The sequence below is a fragment of the Tyto alba genome, unplaced genomic scaffold, assembly GCF_018691265.1.
Source record: "Tyto alba isolate M040663 unplaced genomic scaffold, T.alba_DEE_v4.0 Super-Scaffold_19, whole genome shotgun sequence".
Lineage (NCBI taxonomy): Eukaryota > Metazoa > Chordata > Aves > Strigiformes > Tytonidae > Tyto > Tyto alba.
This window is the reverse complement of record NW_024881281.1, coordinates 4374906-4391737: the sequence shown is the minus strand read 5'-3', so window position 1 is coordinate 4391737 and position 16832 is coordinate 4374906. Positions and strand designations below refer to the sequence as shown.

Below are 16832 nucleotides of genomic sequence, written 5' to 3'. Positions count from 1 at the left end.
TAGAGTAATGGGAGACTGCAAAAGGTGTCACCTGCAGCCTCTTGCACTGGCAGGTTAGGGGGTTTAGTGTGACTGTGCTCAGTGGTTTGTAGTTGGGAAAGTGATTCTTGATCTTGCAGGCTGTGGGAGAGAGGATGGCACAGGGCTCACAAGAAGGAGAGTACACTGATTGTGTACTTTTTTGGTTCTCCTGGGCCCTGTGTTGTTTGCAACTGAAGCCACATTGCTATGGGGAACCACAGAGTAATTATGGCATGGTGACTGCATTATAATGTTTGTTCTCTGCTTGTCAGTGACACATTATAAGTAAAAGTCCCCTCTTCTCTTCACTTCTGTTTACCACACGTTCACCACATGGTACCTTCTTTCAATCCCACATTGTTTGTTGGGTTAGTCTTACTTGCAGGGGTGCTGGTAGCTTCTATTTTGCAGTGTTTCATTTGGTAGATTGTAAATGCAGAGCCAAGAGAAACAACTCGGTGAATATCTCTGGGGTCATCTCTGTGCTTTTTCTGCCTGAAATCTCAGCCAAGAGCTTTGCTGGCCAAGTGCCCTGGGAGCACAAAGTCCACATGTGGCTCAGCAGCCACTGGTTTGAGGTTGGCTTCTCCATCCAGCTGGTGTCTTGAAGTCTACTTGGATGTGATAATTCAACCTACAAGGCAAGCCTGCTGGGCCCACTTGTAATTTGCTGTGGATCAGTAGGTGCTGCTAATTAAAAAGGGAAGTCCTATAAGGTTTTCCTCCTGGCTGAATTTAGATCTCTCAAGAATATGGCTTTATTTTTATGACAAATTTCATATGAAATTTGCAGCTTTAATTAAATTGGCTTCACTGGGTTGTTATCCCTTTGGAGAAGGTACGTAGAGAAGCTGTTATAACTGAGAAAAACAGAAGGGGAGGGTGTAGCTTGAAATAAAAGAAAATCCCCTCTGTCCCCCTTTCTGAGCTGCCTAGAGGCGATGACATTCTAGGTGTCATCTGACCTGTTTTATACACAAAATGAAGGCTATAATTATAAATGGCTGTCTGGTGAGTGCACAGTGGGGACAAGCAGTCTGGTGGGAGCAGTAACACAGGATTTACTGCGGCCACAGCGTTTTGGGGCATGCTGTGATGGGTGTCTCGGTGGAGAATCTGCCATTCCAGCAATGATTCAGGCAGAGCGGGTGGGCCAGGGTGCAAGAAGGGCAGGCTGTAAGAGGGTGCTGAAGATGAAGTGTGCTGGTGGAGCGATGAAGAGGGGGGACCAGACTCTAGCCCTGTAGTAGGAGGGAGTGTGCTGTAACCTTGATGGAGAGGCACCGCCCGGCACTCTGCAGTCACCTCTGTGCCTGGAGAAGACAAACTGCTGTACAGTGCTTTGAAGGGCTTAGTAAAGCAAAACATGGATGCAGTTGTGTGCCAGAGGGGACAAAGCGGACTGTTCTCTAAGGAGCTTCTTCTCTTTTAACAGAAAAAGCCAGAAGTGCCACTTCCCTCCACCAACCCATTTCTGGAGGATGAAGCTGGGACAGAAACAGATGAGATTGTGATCGAGAAGAGTGACGCAGACAAAGTAAGTCTTTGAAGTTCTCCAGTTGTCAGTGAGGCAGTTCCTGTGTCAAAATCTCTGTTGGTGCCTAAGCTTTTCCCATCAGATTGATTTGAAAGGTTTGGTTTCAGAGCAATTAATTTAGTGCAGTTTTGATCCTCTGTGCAGTATACAGGCTCCCAGAACGACTGTGGTTCGCTCTGTCTCACTTCACTGAAACCAAAGCAATCTTTATTTCAGTTAATAGTGTGAAGACAATCCTGCCATGTGAGGGTGAGTTGGATTCTGTCCTAGCCGATGCAGCAACAGCTCAAAAGTAACTAAAGGATTTCTGTCAAAGGAAGATGAACTAGCATAGTTGGGTTTTCAGATCCCAGAAGAAGCTCTCACTGCAAGCAGTTGCAATTCATATTTTTTTACCTTGTCAGCCAAGCAAGCTATGTCTGGAATCACCAGGCAACTCATTGAACTTTCAAGTGTCAGTTTTAGATTTTCACTTCAAAAATATTACTTCTGGGATTTTTATCTCTGTAGTGCTTTTCATCCATTACCTCTGCAAAGCAGGCAACACTTAACCACTTGTAAAAGCACTGGCTTTCCAAAGTCCTCTGCAAACACTAAAGGAGTGAATAGTAAACGCAATTGTTTTAATTGGCACCAATACCAAAGCCTGTGAGCCCTCTATATTTTACTCACCAGACGGATGTTTTCTAAGTGTTCAGTTGTAATTTGACTGGGGAAGGTACTACCCTCTGTTTGTTTGGTGAATTTTTGGTCCTGTAAACAAGCCATTTACAGGTGAAGTCCTGATGGATGACCAGGGCCCTAGGACCTACTCAGATCCATGCCTCTGGGGAGTTTGTGGGGTGGTAGCTCTCCACCATCACAGTTTGGAGTGCTGCATCCCCTCCAGGTTTTCACACGAGCAGGGCAGCCCTCTGCCTTCCACCCACACCAGAAGTCCTGAAATAGAATGATGAAGCAAAGTTTTGCTCTTTCCATTAAAATTCACCTTGGACAATTAGTATTGGCCAGACTTTATCAGTGATCTAGAAGACAGAGATTGGGAACGTGAGGAGACACCTGTGTGGTGGATTTTTTGTGAAGAGCTTGCTTTCCACTATCTTTAATGGCTGGGGTCGATTGGCTCTGGTGTGCAGTGCTGGGCTGAGAGGACATCCTTGGAGAAGTCAGTAGTCCTTGGAGGCAGGTGAACAGATAAATTACAAAGCCTTTTTAGGCTGTTTAGGTCTGTTTTTAGTGAACAGTAGAATGCACTGCCCTGGCCAGAAACAGTTCAGGTGCTTCTGGGAAAGGAACTGCTCTGCTTCTTGTATGTGGTGAGGCTGGTAGGAAGCCATACATTGAGCTATCCCTTGAAATGCCATTTGTGGCAAGGTTGCCCTCTCTTTCTGGCTACGCCCTGTGTTAATGCTCAAAATTCAGTGCTGGGCTCTGCTGCAAGGGCAGCTGCCCTACAGGCACCTGTCTGCCAAATGGGAGCCCTGTAAGCCCCCGTATTTCAGTTTCAGAGTGCCAACATCTGGCAGTTAATGATGGTGAGTTCATCTTTGAGGTCTCATCTTCTCCTGTCACTAGCTGAAGAAAAGAAGGGACAGGAAGGGTTAAAGATTAAGAGTTTTGAGTGGTAAAGCTCTTCCAAGACACTAGTCCTGAGAATTCAAGACACTTGGGAGTGTAAGAGGGAGCACAAGAGTTGGGGTAGGAGGGAATCCATGTTAAAAAAGAACCTCTGTTAGTGATCCTAGCAGTTCATTTTAATCTGTTTACTTTGGATAGTAATGAAAGGAAACTGGGCCAGCTGCAGACCTCCTTACTGTGACAACAGTAACCTTTTATTATTTCCATCAAACTCAAGGAGGAAATAGCTTAAACATCTGCAGCTTTTGGACAGGATTGCACACTCAGAAATACAGCTTCACTGCTACTGTTAAAAGATTTAGTATTCTCTCCACCAGACATGCTGGGAGCAGCATGATGCAAGGACACACGCGCACACGCAGAAAACCAGTCCTGCGTTAGGAGTTGGCTCTTCCAGCCTGGTAAATTGTAAACATCATGAATCTGCAACCTTCTATTGGCGCTGCCATCCTGGAGACTTGGCGACTGGAAGGTTTCTGTAATTACCACCTATTGTTTTCCTCCCGGCTCCGCTGAGCGTGTGCATCCGGCAGAAAAGGGCAGGCACTGGCAAAGGGGCTGGGGCAGAGAATGCTGGGTAGTGGCTCTCTCCCAAAGCTGTAAAAACTTACATTCTCCAGTCATGCTCTTAGAAGGTTAACGAAGCCAGTCTCATAGAGGTGGTCTGGTCTCCATAAAACCGTTCGCTCGCTTTAGGTTGTCAGCCATATGTTAGTATTCATTGTGTCGTTGAGTCTTAATTATTTCTGAGAACACTTGAGAAATGCTTGCCTTGTCATTCTTTGCTATTTCTGCAAATGACTTCGTGCCACCTCCTCTGTCATTTAGGAGAGTGTGTCCTTTAGGCTCCCTTGTTTTGCTTTTCTTATGCTAAAAAAAAATTTCAGCTGGAAAAATTCATATCTTTATTGGCTGGGAGCTGATCCTGGCATTTTGCAGAGAGAGGCAAGAATTCCATTCCAGAGTCACTGCAGCCTTTTTTGCAGGCAGTGAAAAATTGTCAGCTTGCCAGCAAGCAGCAAGAAATATTATCTATCAGTAAAAAAAAAAAAAAAATAGCTGTAGGGCAAAGATGAGCTTAAAGGCCCTACCCAGCCTGGTACTTAAACATGCCAAAATTTCAGCGTTTCAGTAGTCCCAGTAGCTTCAGTGAGATGTGCTTGGCCACTGCGTAGAGTGCAGTACCAAACTAAAATGAGAGTAAACTGATGACTCCCAAATGGCATATGTGCTTAACACTCTAAATGTGATATTTCACAATGAAAGTAGTCCTGTAATGTTGCCTGTATAATTCCAGCTCCTACAGTAATTATGTAGTGTTTATCTTAATAAAATTCATCCAGATAAGTTTGTAACTTTGAGTTGTTACCCTTAATGTTCTAAAATGTAGGGATTTTTCAACGTTGCTTCCAAATAACTGCTGCATTTCTTTTCAGAGGTGACTAGTGGAGTCTTATTACTGTTCAGAGGGTTTGCCAAGGTTTTATTTACAAACTACATTAGGATTCTTCCTTCTCTCTAAGGAAAAGAATATTTTACATGTGAAAAGATAGTTCCTTGGAATATTAACAGCTCTGTAAGAGGAAGGGATGACTTGGACATACTGACCCTGTATATACTGTCAATTATATGCCTTTGATTATTTGACAGCAAATTTCTGTGTTGTAATATTTGTAAAGACTTAGATCCTTCTGTATCGTTGCATTACTGTTTCTTGTAAGTCTTACGGGGCAGGTGTGAAACCAACACTCTAAATGTTCTCTTACAGCCAAAGAAGCCAAAGGTCCCTGACAATCCTTTTCATGGCATTGTTTCCAAGTGCTTTGAGCCTCACCTTTATGTGTATATCGAGTCCCAGGACAAGTGAGTAACCAACATGCTCTTTTGGGTTTGTTTGCTTTTGAATTTGTACTGCAGTTGGATTGTACCAGATTCTGTACGCAAGCTGCAGAAAAATAATTTCTTGAAAGTCTGCTTTCTAATTTCATCAGGAGCAGTATTCATGGCTCAAGAAAGTTAGAATGAGTGGGACCTTTGCTTGGGCAAAAATGTGCATTCAGAGGGCTGTGGATGTTGGTTTCATCTGTAATTGCAAAGGCCTGCAGGAATGGTGCCCGATGCCTTTCTGTGGAAGAGGCTTAGCGTTTCTGAAATTGCTTCTGTTGCCTCTGCAATTCCCACTGCAGACATATGCCTTTCTTTCGCCTCATGTCTTCCACAAATAGTAGGTTTGCTTTTTCTGTAAAATACACATGTGGCTTCGTGGCAGAGGAGTTCCAAGATTTGCTTTATAGAAATAAGTTATTTGAGATCCTTAGATGAAAGCTGCTGTAGATGAGCTGGCTGTGAGATAACATTATCATTGCTCACAGACTGGGACTTTGTCAGGGGCTTTAATCCCTGGAACGCTCCTTCGTCTTCCTCTTTGACTTGCAGAAAAATAACTTGAATGAAAGGGGCTTTCAGCTTAGAGATCCAAGAAGTTTTTAGAGCTCTCACCACACTTTCTTTTGCACCTTGATTCACACCAGGGTTTAAATAACATCTCTAACAACTGCAGTGCCAACTGGGAGAGGAGATAGTTGAAAAAGGTTCAATACAGTCTTTTAATTCAGGTTAGAGGCTGGAAAATGAGAAAGAGGTGCCTGCCTCATGTAACTTATCTGTCTGTGTCCTTCAGTCTTCCAAGGACTTACACATGAGAGTGTGCTTAACTCGAGGCTCGTAGTGTCCTGATTTTGTCCATACTTCAAGATAGCCATCCTGAAAAAGCTTTCCCATGTCCCATCAACCTTTTATGCTTAAGGAAAAATAAATACATAAAACCTTGCACAATGGTCTGTCTTGCTGAGTTCAGGTTCCACTCTGCAGTATAACAAAGGGAAACAGATATTTCACCCCCCCTGCCCTCAGCCAACTGAGCACTAACTTGTTTGAATATTTCTTCCCTTCTCACTGGGGGCCATTTTAATCCCCATTTTGGTAATTCTACCCCACTGTGCTCCTAGCCCTTTCAGTTGCTTTTTTTTTTTTTTTTTTTTTCCTTTTCCTTTACAATCCTGAGATGTTTTATATTAGCTTTATAGCCACAGGCTGCAAGGAGTTCAAAGAAAGACTGCCACAATATTCCCCATGCTGCCCGTGTCTGCCAAAAATTGCTTTCCTTTATGATTTTCTTTCCTCTTCCCCTTTTGATTGAACTTTTGAGGAATCTGTTGCTGATGTCTGAAAATTAGGAGTTGCTTAGATAATTAATTGTATGTTTAGGCTCTGAAGTGAGAGTAGTGTGACAGTTTTGTTCATCGTTGCCTTAAGTCTGTGGCAGAAAGCAGCCTGGACCTTTTCTCTTGAAAAATTGTTTCCATACCCATTTAGAGAAACACAGTGCCAAAATCTGTAGCAATTTAAGAGGAGACACCTGAAAGAAAGGCTTTAAAGATGCTGCTCTCCACCCTTAGCTGCAGTGTAAATATCAGATTTCTTAACAGCAAAGCAGATTTCATTTCTGTCCCTTTGGGATATGTCTTGAGCTCTTTGTGGTCTGTTGGAGCAATGGGAGCATGCACGTGTGAGCTAAGCTGTTCTGCTGGAGTGAAGGAAGAGCTCTGTCAGATCTGCAGTACTGAGAGTATGCAGAGCCATGGTTAAGTGTGCTAAAATGCATGTGTGCATTCAGATTTTTTGGAAAAATGGTGCTTTCTCTTTGTGGTGTGTCTGTGGCCTCCATGAGGTCCGTGGAAACTATCCTACGAGTTGCCCAGGTGTCTCAATGCCATTGCCCTTCCCAGTGCACAACAGGTACCAACTGTTCACATCACTGAACAGACTGACTTACTAAACACCATGTTCTTGTCTCATGCTGCTGAGGAATTGCCTTGTTGCTGTCACGATTGCCAGAGTTGCAGAAAAAACTCTGAATAGGTTGAAGTGAAAGAAAAAAGGAAGAGGAATAGAGGAATGAAAGGATTTAAGAACCAGAATAAAATTCCCTTTATATGATTTCCTTTCATATTTTCTCTTGGTTAGATTTGGAGAGTTCTTGTGCCCAGTAAATATGCTACTGTTAGGTAGTATCACATCTGCGCTACCAGAGAATTTTCTTGGAGCTTTTTTGCAGAGTCTATAGAGAAAATGTTCATTTTCTGTAGCTCTCCTGCCTTCTTCATGTTTCATCTCCCCGTAGCTTTTTCTGCTGAATTCTTTGTGCTCCCATTGTACCACACAAAGGTTGTTAGCCTTCATGTTGCATTTGGGCCAACTGAGACTAACGTGAAAGGTTGACTGGCATCAACGGAGGTGTGCATTAATAATGTATTAGTTCCCTTAGTGTACAGTGTCCTGATGTTTTGTTTGTATCAATCCCGTGCTGAAATAAGAGCAGTCCTCATGGCCTGCCTTTGACGGGCAGTTTGTCCAGGTTAGGATCAGGACAAGCGTGAAGCTCTAGCACTGTTCTCCCAGCTCTTTTGGACAGCTGCATTTGCTCGTGCATCCCAGTTGACAAGACCTTGGGGGACTGGGAAAATGTAGATACATTTCACGTTGCCGCGGAGAAGAGGAGAACATGTGGGGTAAGCATAAAGAAACAAAAGCCATTGACATTCCTCACTGCGTCTTGAGACTTGAGAGAATGAAAAAAAAAACCAAGTGGCTGGTGAATGCTAAGAAAGCTTCACTTTGTTGCCCAGATGGAGCAAAGTGCAGATGCAGAGGTGGAAATGCAGCAGTTTAATTTAATGGGACTTTTGACAGGGATGAAGCCACGTCCGCTTTACTTGAGAACCTGAAGGAATGCTGCAGCTTGCAGCATGTGTGAGCCCTCCTGCAGCAGCCATCTGTTTGGCTCTCCTACAGCTACGGGGGGAGGTATATTTTGCTTCACTGTGGTCAAATACAATCAATGCTTCAGTTCAGTGTTCAATTGCTCGTGCCAGTGTAGAGATTTATCACATCAGTTGAGCAGCCTGATGTTTTTACAGTTCTTGTAATAAAGCCGAGGAACTGTGTGTATCTGTGGAATCAGAGCTATGTAAAGTACTCTAAGCAGCAAGCAATAAGCATGAAAAAAGAAGCTACTTGTCTTTGCAATAGCCTACAGCCTAGTTTAAGCCAAAGAGCTTTGCTTCATGATTTAAAGCCCTGATATTGCAAACACATTTCTGTAGATTAGTTTGGCCTGGTGGATCGTTCACAGCAGGAGCTCATCCATCTTCGTGCAGCAATCTAAAAGTTTATCAGGAAAGAGCCAGGTCACTTTTCCACTTGTGAGTTGTTGTGGGTTCTTTGGTAAACTGGAATCAGAGTGGCTTTTTCTCTTTCACAAGATGAAAAGAAAGGCAGGACAGAAACTGGGGAAAAGTTTTCATCATTGGCGGGTTTCTTTTCCCCTTTCATTGGCAGAGGTAAGTGGAATGTGCTGAAGAGTCTCGGGTGCTGCGCCGTTGGTGCTGGCAGTAACGCTGTGCCCATCCTGGGACACTAGTGCAGTCTCTTTGCATGAACTCTCGTGTTGTGCTGGGTGCCCTGTGAGCTGGCCTGAGATTAGGAGGACATTTCAAATTGTAACTCTTTGACAGGCTTTTAAAGAAGGTTTTTCATTTCTATGGGCAGCATTGCAGTTCTGCCAAATAAGTCTGTTCCTGAAAAATAATATATTGACTATAAAGTAATGTGATGCCTTTTTTTTTTTTTAAAATAACGGTTTCTTGCAGAAGTTACAGTTCAGGTTCTTTCTTATCTCATTCTCCTTCTAAGGACTGGACTTTCTGCTTAAGTACCCTGGATCATGGCACGGCACAACCATTACACCTTTAGCAGTGAGGGGGAGAAGGGGGAAGCTGGGGGAAGTGGAGCCAAGACCGTAGTGGAAACAGGAATATAAAATACAGGAACTTCACAACTCCTTTTGGTCAGAAGAGTGCCCCTCTGTCATCTGAAATGTCTATAGATTCCTCAAAAGTCAGACTTCCTTGTGGAGGGTTGTATTTGTGTGTCTGGGGGAGGAGGTTTATTGCTGTAATTTAGTTCATCTGGCAAAGGTTACTCCACTTAGCTGAGCTTCAGTGTCAGGAAAGCTGGTCGTGGTTCCTGAAATGGATGTGCTGTCTCTGGAGGAGTAGGACCAGAGGAACTGCAGAAGATCAGAAGACTTCTTTGGTTCTGTATTGATGGTTCTGGCCCTCTGCCATGCTAAAAAGCCTTTTTGTCGCGATGAAATGGTGGAGTGAAGTTTATTGTTGCCTAAAGACCAAAATATTTGAGTAAGGACCAGGTTATAATGAATCACTGGAGACAATAGGAGGGCTTTTTGTGCTTTTAAAAAGAGTTTAAGTAGGAAGTGCACTTTGCGCTCATGCTAAATAAAACTTCTTTAAAGGATGTGTGAAGTTGTGCAAAACCAGGTGGTATCCAAATGGGACCAAGAAATGGCAAATGGCACACCATTTTGAGCACAACCCTTTAAAAGCTGGATTCCCCGAGGCCTGCTCCGGAGGCCGCTGATATGGGAAGCCCGACTGTTACTTTTGCCGGTGCCAGGAATGAAACTCGAGCATACGCTTTATGCACCTGCATCAAATGTGCTGAACCTAGTCCTGGCAGACTTGTGAGCTTTTATATGTGACTGGAGAACAGATTGAAGCTGCCACTAACACTCTTGAGTGCAAAAGGGCGTTCCTCATTGGTCCAGTCCTCGTTATTGCACGAGGTTTGTGCTGAGAGGGCGGAGATAAGGAACGGCTGGAATACCCAACTGCTAAAATATGAATGCGTTTGCTGGTGTCACAAGACAGGGCATCTGGTTTTAAGCATTATTCTCTCCCTTCCCTCCATTTCCTCCCCCAACATACTAAAATACCTTTCTATTGTTCCCCCACATCAGAAATCTCGGCGAACTGATTGACAGGTTTGTGGCTGACTTCAAGGCTCAGGGTCCCCCCAAGCCCAACGTGGATGAGGGAGGAGCCGTCCTGCCCAGCTGTGCTGACCTCTTTGTGTACTACAAGAAGTGCATGGTGCAGTGCTCCCAGCTCAGCACCGGCGAGCCGATGATAGCCCTGACCACCATATTCCAGAAGTACCTTCGGGAATACGCCTGGAAAATTCTGTCTGGAAACCTGCCCAAGTGAGTTTTGCTTCCCAAATGCTGCAGCACAATCTGGTGAGACATTCCAGGGAGGAGCAGATGCTTTGTAAAGATAATTAATAAATATATACTTGTGAACACTTACGTTTCACTGTCAAATAAATCGTCTAGCAGTAATATGACTGCATTTGCCTCACGACTTTCTCAAAAGTTCAGTTCATTGCACCGAGAAACAGCAAGAGACCAAATAGACAGTCACGGCATTGTTTTTCTTTTACGGGCCCCTGGAGGATAGCTTCATATTTGGCTTTGATTAACAGTCAGATTTACAGTTTCTTGAAGTTCCATTTGAAATGCCAGCCCAAGTCTCTTCAGAGAGGTCTGGCTTTCAGAATTGCATTTACCCTGCCGCTTGGGTAACAAAGCCATACTGTGATTCTTAGCTGCCTTAGCTAAACATTATACATATAATAATTTATGATGAAGGTAGTTTATTTGTGTGATGCTAAAGTGCTTACCTGTAACTCCCTCTGCTCTGTAACATTTTATACATGTATGAATAAAGTATGTAGATGTAAATCCATTGAAAATAAAGAAAATCATGGGTTTACACCAATATGGGTAAGTGTACAGGCTAAAGGAGCTCCTTGAGATATTGCCAACCTTAACTACAGATGATTTGGTATGCTATTTACCATCTTCGGTTTATTTCCTTTGTAAACCTGAGAGCAGCAGAATGAATTTATGAAACCAGTAAAATCTTTTACAGATGGAAGGGGAGAGGGTTACATCCAGACAAGTGGAAAGATAAATTTAATGTGCATTCTCCATCAGACCTCAGTTGCATTCTTTATACACATTTTTTTGTGTGCTCCATTTTTGCTGTCCAAGATAAATAACACTGTCCTATTTTTTTAATGGATTTGGATTATAAAGAGTTGAGAGGTAGGGAATTTCCTGACTCTAAACTGTTCTGTGTCCTTTGTTGATACACAGCCATTAATCACTGGAAAACGGTGGAGAGAAGCCGCATCTTCTATAATTTACTGTGTTGATATCATCAGTTTTTAATACAGGTTACCAAAGTTTCCACTGCATGTTGACATCTGTTTAGGACTGAGAAGATAAATATGACAAGCTGCGTGATAGTTACTGAGATTTTTCTGTAATCTTTAATTAGATTTTGAATAACTGGCAGTGAAGGTGAAGCTAGCTGAGGAAAGCTGTGTTCCACTTACATCCTAATCTACCGTGCTGTGAATAAGTGAGTCGTCCTTTGCCTGAAGACTTGATACAAAGCTCTGTTTGTCTTTCTAAAAGATATTCTTTAACCAAAATAGCAGTTGTGTTCTTGATGTAGAATGACACTGACCTGTGTTGCTCAGGGAATTGGACTTTGTAGTCAGAAGGACTTTTTATGTCTTTGGAATCTAGAAGTGATTTTGCAACGTGTGTGTCTGTACACCTGAAAGCCTTACAGGTTTTGTCTGTTTTTTTCCAGGACAACCAGCAGCAGCGGTGGGCTCACCATCACTAGTTTGCTGAAAGAAAAGGAAGGCTCTGAAGTGGCTAAGTTTACTTTAGAAGAGCTCTGCCTCATTTGCAGCATCCTTAGTACTGCAGAGTACTGCTTGGCAACCACCCAGCAGGTGAGCTTTCCCCTACAGCACCTCTGAGATGGCACCCAGCAGCAGCCCCTCTTCTGTCACACGATGCTGTGCTGCTCCCTCTTCAGGGGTAGGCTGCTGTGGAGGCTGGAAGAGTCAGAAGTACTAAGACATCCATAGTAGTGTCTGCTCCTCTTAGCATCCTGTTGATTATTGAGCTCTACGTTATTAAATCTATATTTCAAGAAAAGATAAGTATTGATTTTGCTGTTTCTACCTGAGAAAAGTCATTTGCTTGTAAATCCTGCTTTGCAGCATCAGTTTTGAATGCTATCCTTTTATACTTGTTACATAGTTTGTTTTGGATTTGGAACCAAATTTTTTATTAAAAAAAAAAAAAAGACTCTTTTCATGGTTAATGATCTCCCTTTTATAAAAACAAGAAAAACAGTAATTCAGCTAGATTTGGGAAAGTGCTTGCATGAAATATTGGGGCAAGCTAGAGTGAGGAGAGAAGGTATTTGTGCTGAAATGCTTTGCAGCCACAGTGCTCTTTACTTTCAGGTGCTTTCAAAATGCCATAGGTTAGTAGATGAGCTGTGATGTTTGGCCGTATCAAGGCCTCTCCACCACTAGAACTGGCAAACCTCCTCTGCAGTTTGGGCACAGACAGGGTGTTGGAAAACTTCTTTAGTAGCAGGACAGGTGCCACGGTGTTACCCTAGTACATGCATGTCATACTAAAGTTACATATATGACCTTGGAGGTTACTTCTTTGAGGACACAGTGCCACCATAGGCCATTCTGGCAGACCAGTATGTCTACGGTGTCCAATGGGGAGAGATTTCCAGTGTTCACTGGCTGAGTTTTGGATATAGTCTGGGCACAGATTAAGTTTTAAGAAGCTGACCTTTCCAAGACATAAGAAGTTTTCAAGAATGGTCATTTCAAGTAAGAAATCTGATCTTTCTGTTGCTTGTTTTGTTTCCTAACAGTTGGAAGAGAAACTCAAAGAAAAAGTGGATGCAAGTCTAGTGGAGAGAATCAACCTGACAGGAGAGATGGACACTTTCAGCATGTATGTTCAGCAGATGCATCCTCCCAGAATATATCAAACATCCTAGTTTGTCAGCCAGATGGTGCTGGAGTAATACAAGTCCAAGATCCCAGTGTCTTAGGACCCACCCAGATCCGCAGCCTAGGCATAGGCATTTCCCTGGTGAAGGAATGGTCATCCTTTGGCCAGCCCAAGAGCAGCAGTAGTACAGACTTCAGATGTAGTTGTTCCCCATCGTCCTAGCCAAAGGAACAAGAGCACTGGAAAGGGGAAAGGAAATAGTGAGTTTCCATTTGAAACATCATTTGCATCTTGGCAGCTCTGTGAGGTGGCTGTTACATTTCAAGAAAGGGAAGCTATTTCAGTATGTTCCTTCCTGCTTTAACTTCCCACTGTTAATCAGCAGCCTTGTCAGTATGATCAAACCCCATTTCATATGACATAAAAGACTGATCCAATCTTATATTTGGGAATTATAATTGAGAGAAGATTATCATTCATTAAAATAACTTTTCACATAGCGATGCTAAAAATATTCCCTTCTAACATCCTCTCCTCTCCACCACTGACAAACAGATTGAATATTTTTTGAGAAGGAAATCGAGGCAAAAAAATAATTGTTTTGCCTCACATCGGACAAAAGAAAACCTTGGCAAAGCTGGGAAAATAATCCCTATATTCAGCTCTCCTTCTCCCTAAAACTAAGATTCATTCAGTCCAGATAGCAATAAGATTTTTTTCAGAAGACTTCCTTCCTGTTATTCCTTCTCTCTTGCTCCAGTGGGCAGGATCCCACTGAATCTCCATCCAGGTTTTTCACGTGGTCTCAGGCTCCATTCCAGGCTGCAGAGACTCCCTTCCATTTAGATATTTCTCAAACCTTTTTAAGAGTGAATCCCTGACCAAAAGCTAGGGTTTCTGTGTCTGCTAAGCCAAAGCAAGCAAGGTAAGCTGGGGAGAAGAAGTAAAATATGCCCTATGATGGGATTTTCTTAGCATGGACAAATTGAGGGTGAGTTTTATGTTTTATTGTGACCTGACTATCAGGCACCAGCTACCCTGAGCTGCTGCTCAGTTTCCACGGTGGCTGCCTCACGAAGTGGTTGGTTGTCGGCAGCCAGTGTGACGTGTTTTGGAAAATTGTTTAAATGTATAGTTCACGTTTGCTGTTTTGGACAGCTTTAAACTGACAGGCCTGATGTATCTTGTAACAAAGGCTTTTTAATTGACTTTCAGTCTGTTCCAGTATAGCGCTTTGTCCAGTTTGCTGTCAGTGTAAGTCATAGCTATAAACCTCTCTGGCATTTGGTCATTCAACATCAAACGCGTTTCTTCTGGGATTTGATGTCTTGTTAGGTACAGTTATAAAGTGATAAAATGTTGCTGCTTACACACCCTGGGAAGCGTTTCTTCCTTCAAAGAAGGAGAGTGCAGAACCACCCCAACTGTGTATAAAGTGATTGACTCAGGAGGGGTTTGCTCCTGGGGTGGCTAAGCATTTTCTTTAGGAAATGTGGAAAAATAATGAGCTCTTGAAGCTCAACAGAAGGAAAATTATTGTCATGTAAATCCAGAAATTCATGATTCCCACCCCGCTGCCCTATAGATCTGTTGTGAGATTATGGTCAGCGTTTAGAGACCCTTTGAAGGCCTGAAGCATTGAGCTTACTATACTAGAAGTATACTGTTCAATTTTGGCCTCAGCTTACTGCTCTATCAGCTTCTGTGCATCTGTCAGGGATTGTATGAGGATTCATTAACGGCTGCTGAAGTGCTGTTACGTGCTGCCTGGGGCTAAGATTTCAGGTGGCTTCTAGCAGAACCAGGATCCAAGCCCTCTTGGCATGTCATGATGCTTTGCGTTTGCAACGCGCTTCTTGCTGCACCGTTACCCCTCTACAGAAGGTATTTATTTTAAAGTGTAGACAAATAGGTTTCTCTCCCTCGTTTGCAATCTTTTGGTTCTTAGGTGAGCGCCTGTACTTGGTGACTCAGCTTTGGACAGACTCCTGACATGTGGAGATCAGCAGTGAAGTTGCGTTCCTTCCACTTGCGAGAGGGTTGTGTTTCATTTTTTGGTGCTGAACCACAACTCTTTTCTACGAGTCACTGACAGCAGGCTCCCTGCAGGAGTCAGCTGTGCCCAAGAGACAGTTATTTCAGTCTGGCTCCCTTGGCATTGCTTGAGCTGGTGGAATCCCCCCCGGGAGTAAATCCCATAGTGCCCAGCAGAAGCAGAGGCACCAGCAGAAGTGGTCACAGGCTTTTTTTATCCCAATGCAAGTTTCAGATCATGTAACCTGAAGCCAGTAGTCATTTCATCTCCCATACTAATTTTTCCAACTAATTTTGGATTAGTTTGCCTTTACAAACAAATTAATTCCTCTGAAGGAACAGTCTTTTACTTGGCATCCCATTCCAGTTTTTATGTGCTAGAGCTTTTGGAAAGGGCCTAGACAACTTCTGTGGTTTGCAGTGAAGAACAACACCCAGATCCCAGCAGCAGAATTAGGAGTAGGTGATACCATATCTCCATGAGGAGGTGGACACGTAAAAATATTTTGAACAGTGAACTCCAGAGTAGTACCCAGAACTTCACAAAGAAGATGAAGAGGGGGAAAGGTGGTTTGCAGAAGCATTGGTCAGATTTCTTGTAGAGCTACGATTCCCATCTGTGCTACCATCATGAGAAAGAGCAAAAGTAAAATCCAGTTATTACATCTATAACCCCAAAGTTGTAAGCAGGCATCTGTGGCAGATTTAAAGTTTACACTGTTTTTAGAAACTCTACTTACTTAGTGAAACACAGTCACTTATTACTTCTAGCAGAAGCTGTCTGTAATGCGAGTGCTGGGTTACACGCCCTTGAGGGTGATCCAAGTTGCTGCAGCCAGTGTTTCTCAGCTGTTGTTTTAGGGTTGTTTGCACCTTTATGCACATTTTAATATAGTGGCATCAGATATGTCTGTAAGCAATATCATGGTCTTTAAAAAAAAAAAAAGAGGGAGGGAAATGTGTTTGACTAATGTGTCCTTTAGTCTGGTATATGTCTCTTGAGAAACTCAAACAATGGATGGCGGCAATCCTAGACATAGTGTAAATAAGGCATCTGCCTTGATCTTCTCAAATGGGAGATGCACTCAGAACTCATACAGATGTACTTTTTAAAATCCTCTTTGCAAGTTTCTGTGAGTACTAGAATATTGACTGTGAACGAGTGGAGAGATGATAAATTGTTAGTTTTGTGCAGACTGGGTTAAATTTGAAGCCGAATCCAGTCTGGGCTCAGTACTCAGGGGTTTCTCCCCTTCCTGATGCAAAGGTGGGGGTTACCCCATCTGACACCTTTGATCTCCAGCCTCTTCTGTGTGTCAAAAACAGAGAAAGGTCAACTGGAAAAATGTCCTCTCTACACTAAAACCCATTATGTAGCTGCCCGATGAACAGCATGCAGAACTTCCCAGCTTCTTTTCAGTACAAGTTTTAGCCATGTGTATTCACAGCATAATGCTGCTGTCAGCTAGTAGATGATTTTCCTCCTTTTACAGTCAAATAAGCCTGTTCTGGCACTGTGTTGCTGAGTAGTATTCTAAAACTTGTGCTTGATTTTTTTCTCCAGTGTGATCTCCAACAGCATACAGCTGTTAGTGCAGGACCTGGATGCAGCCTGTGACCCTGCCCTGACTGCTATGAGCAAGGTAGGGGATGGATTTGTTTCGGGAAGAGGTAGTCTTAAAATCCATGTGGAGTTCTTGTTTGCTTAATTTCACTGTTGACATTTCCTTTTACGCTGCCTTGAGACTTAGCCATGTATTGATTTCTTCTTCCTTCTTAGAGCAGTGATTGCTGTAGTTGTAAATACACCCTTCACCCCAAAAACTCCTATCA

The 16832-nt window shown here is 43.1% G+C and overlaps 1 protein-coding gene across 3 annotated transcripts in view; it reads left to right on the top strand.

The window, feature by feature from the left end:
* VPS53 (VPS53 subunit of GARP complex) overlaps nt 1-16832 on the top strand; it is a 69868-nt gene that overhangs the window by 31943 nt on the left and 21093 nt on the right. For all 3 annotated transcript variants that reach the window (XM_033004748.2, XM_042791435.1, XM_042791434.1), the window contains exons 12-17: nt 1457-1558; nt 4965-5059; nt 10077-10319; nt 11782-11929; nt 12883-12965; nt 16564-16642. In XM_033004748.2, the coding sequence (XP_032860639.2) occupies nt 1457-1558; nt 4965-5059; nt 10077-10319; nt 11782-11929; nt 12883-12965; nt 16564-16642 (750 nt within the window). The remainder of the gene's footprint in view (nt 1-1456; nt 1559-4964; nt 5060-10076; nt 10320-11781; nt 11930-12882; nt 12966-16563; nt 16643-16832) is intronic.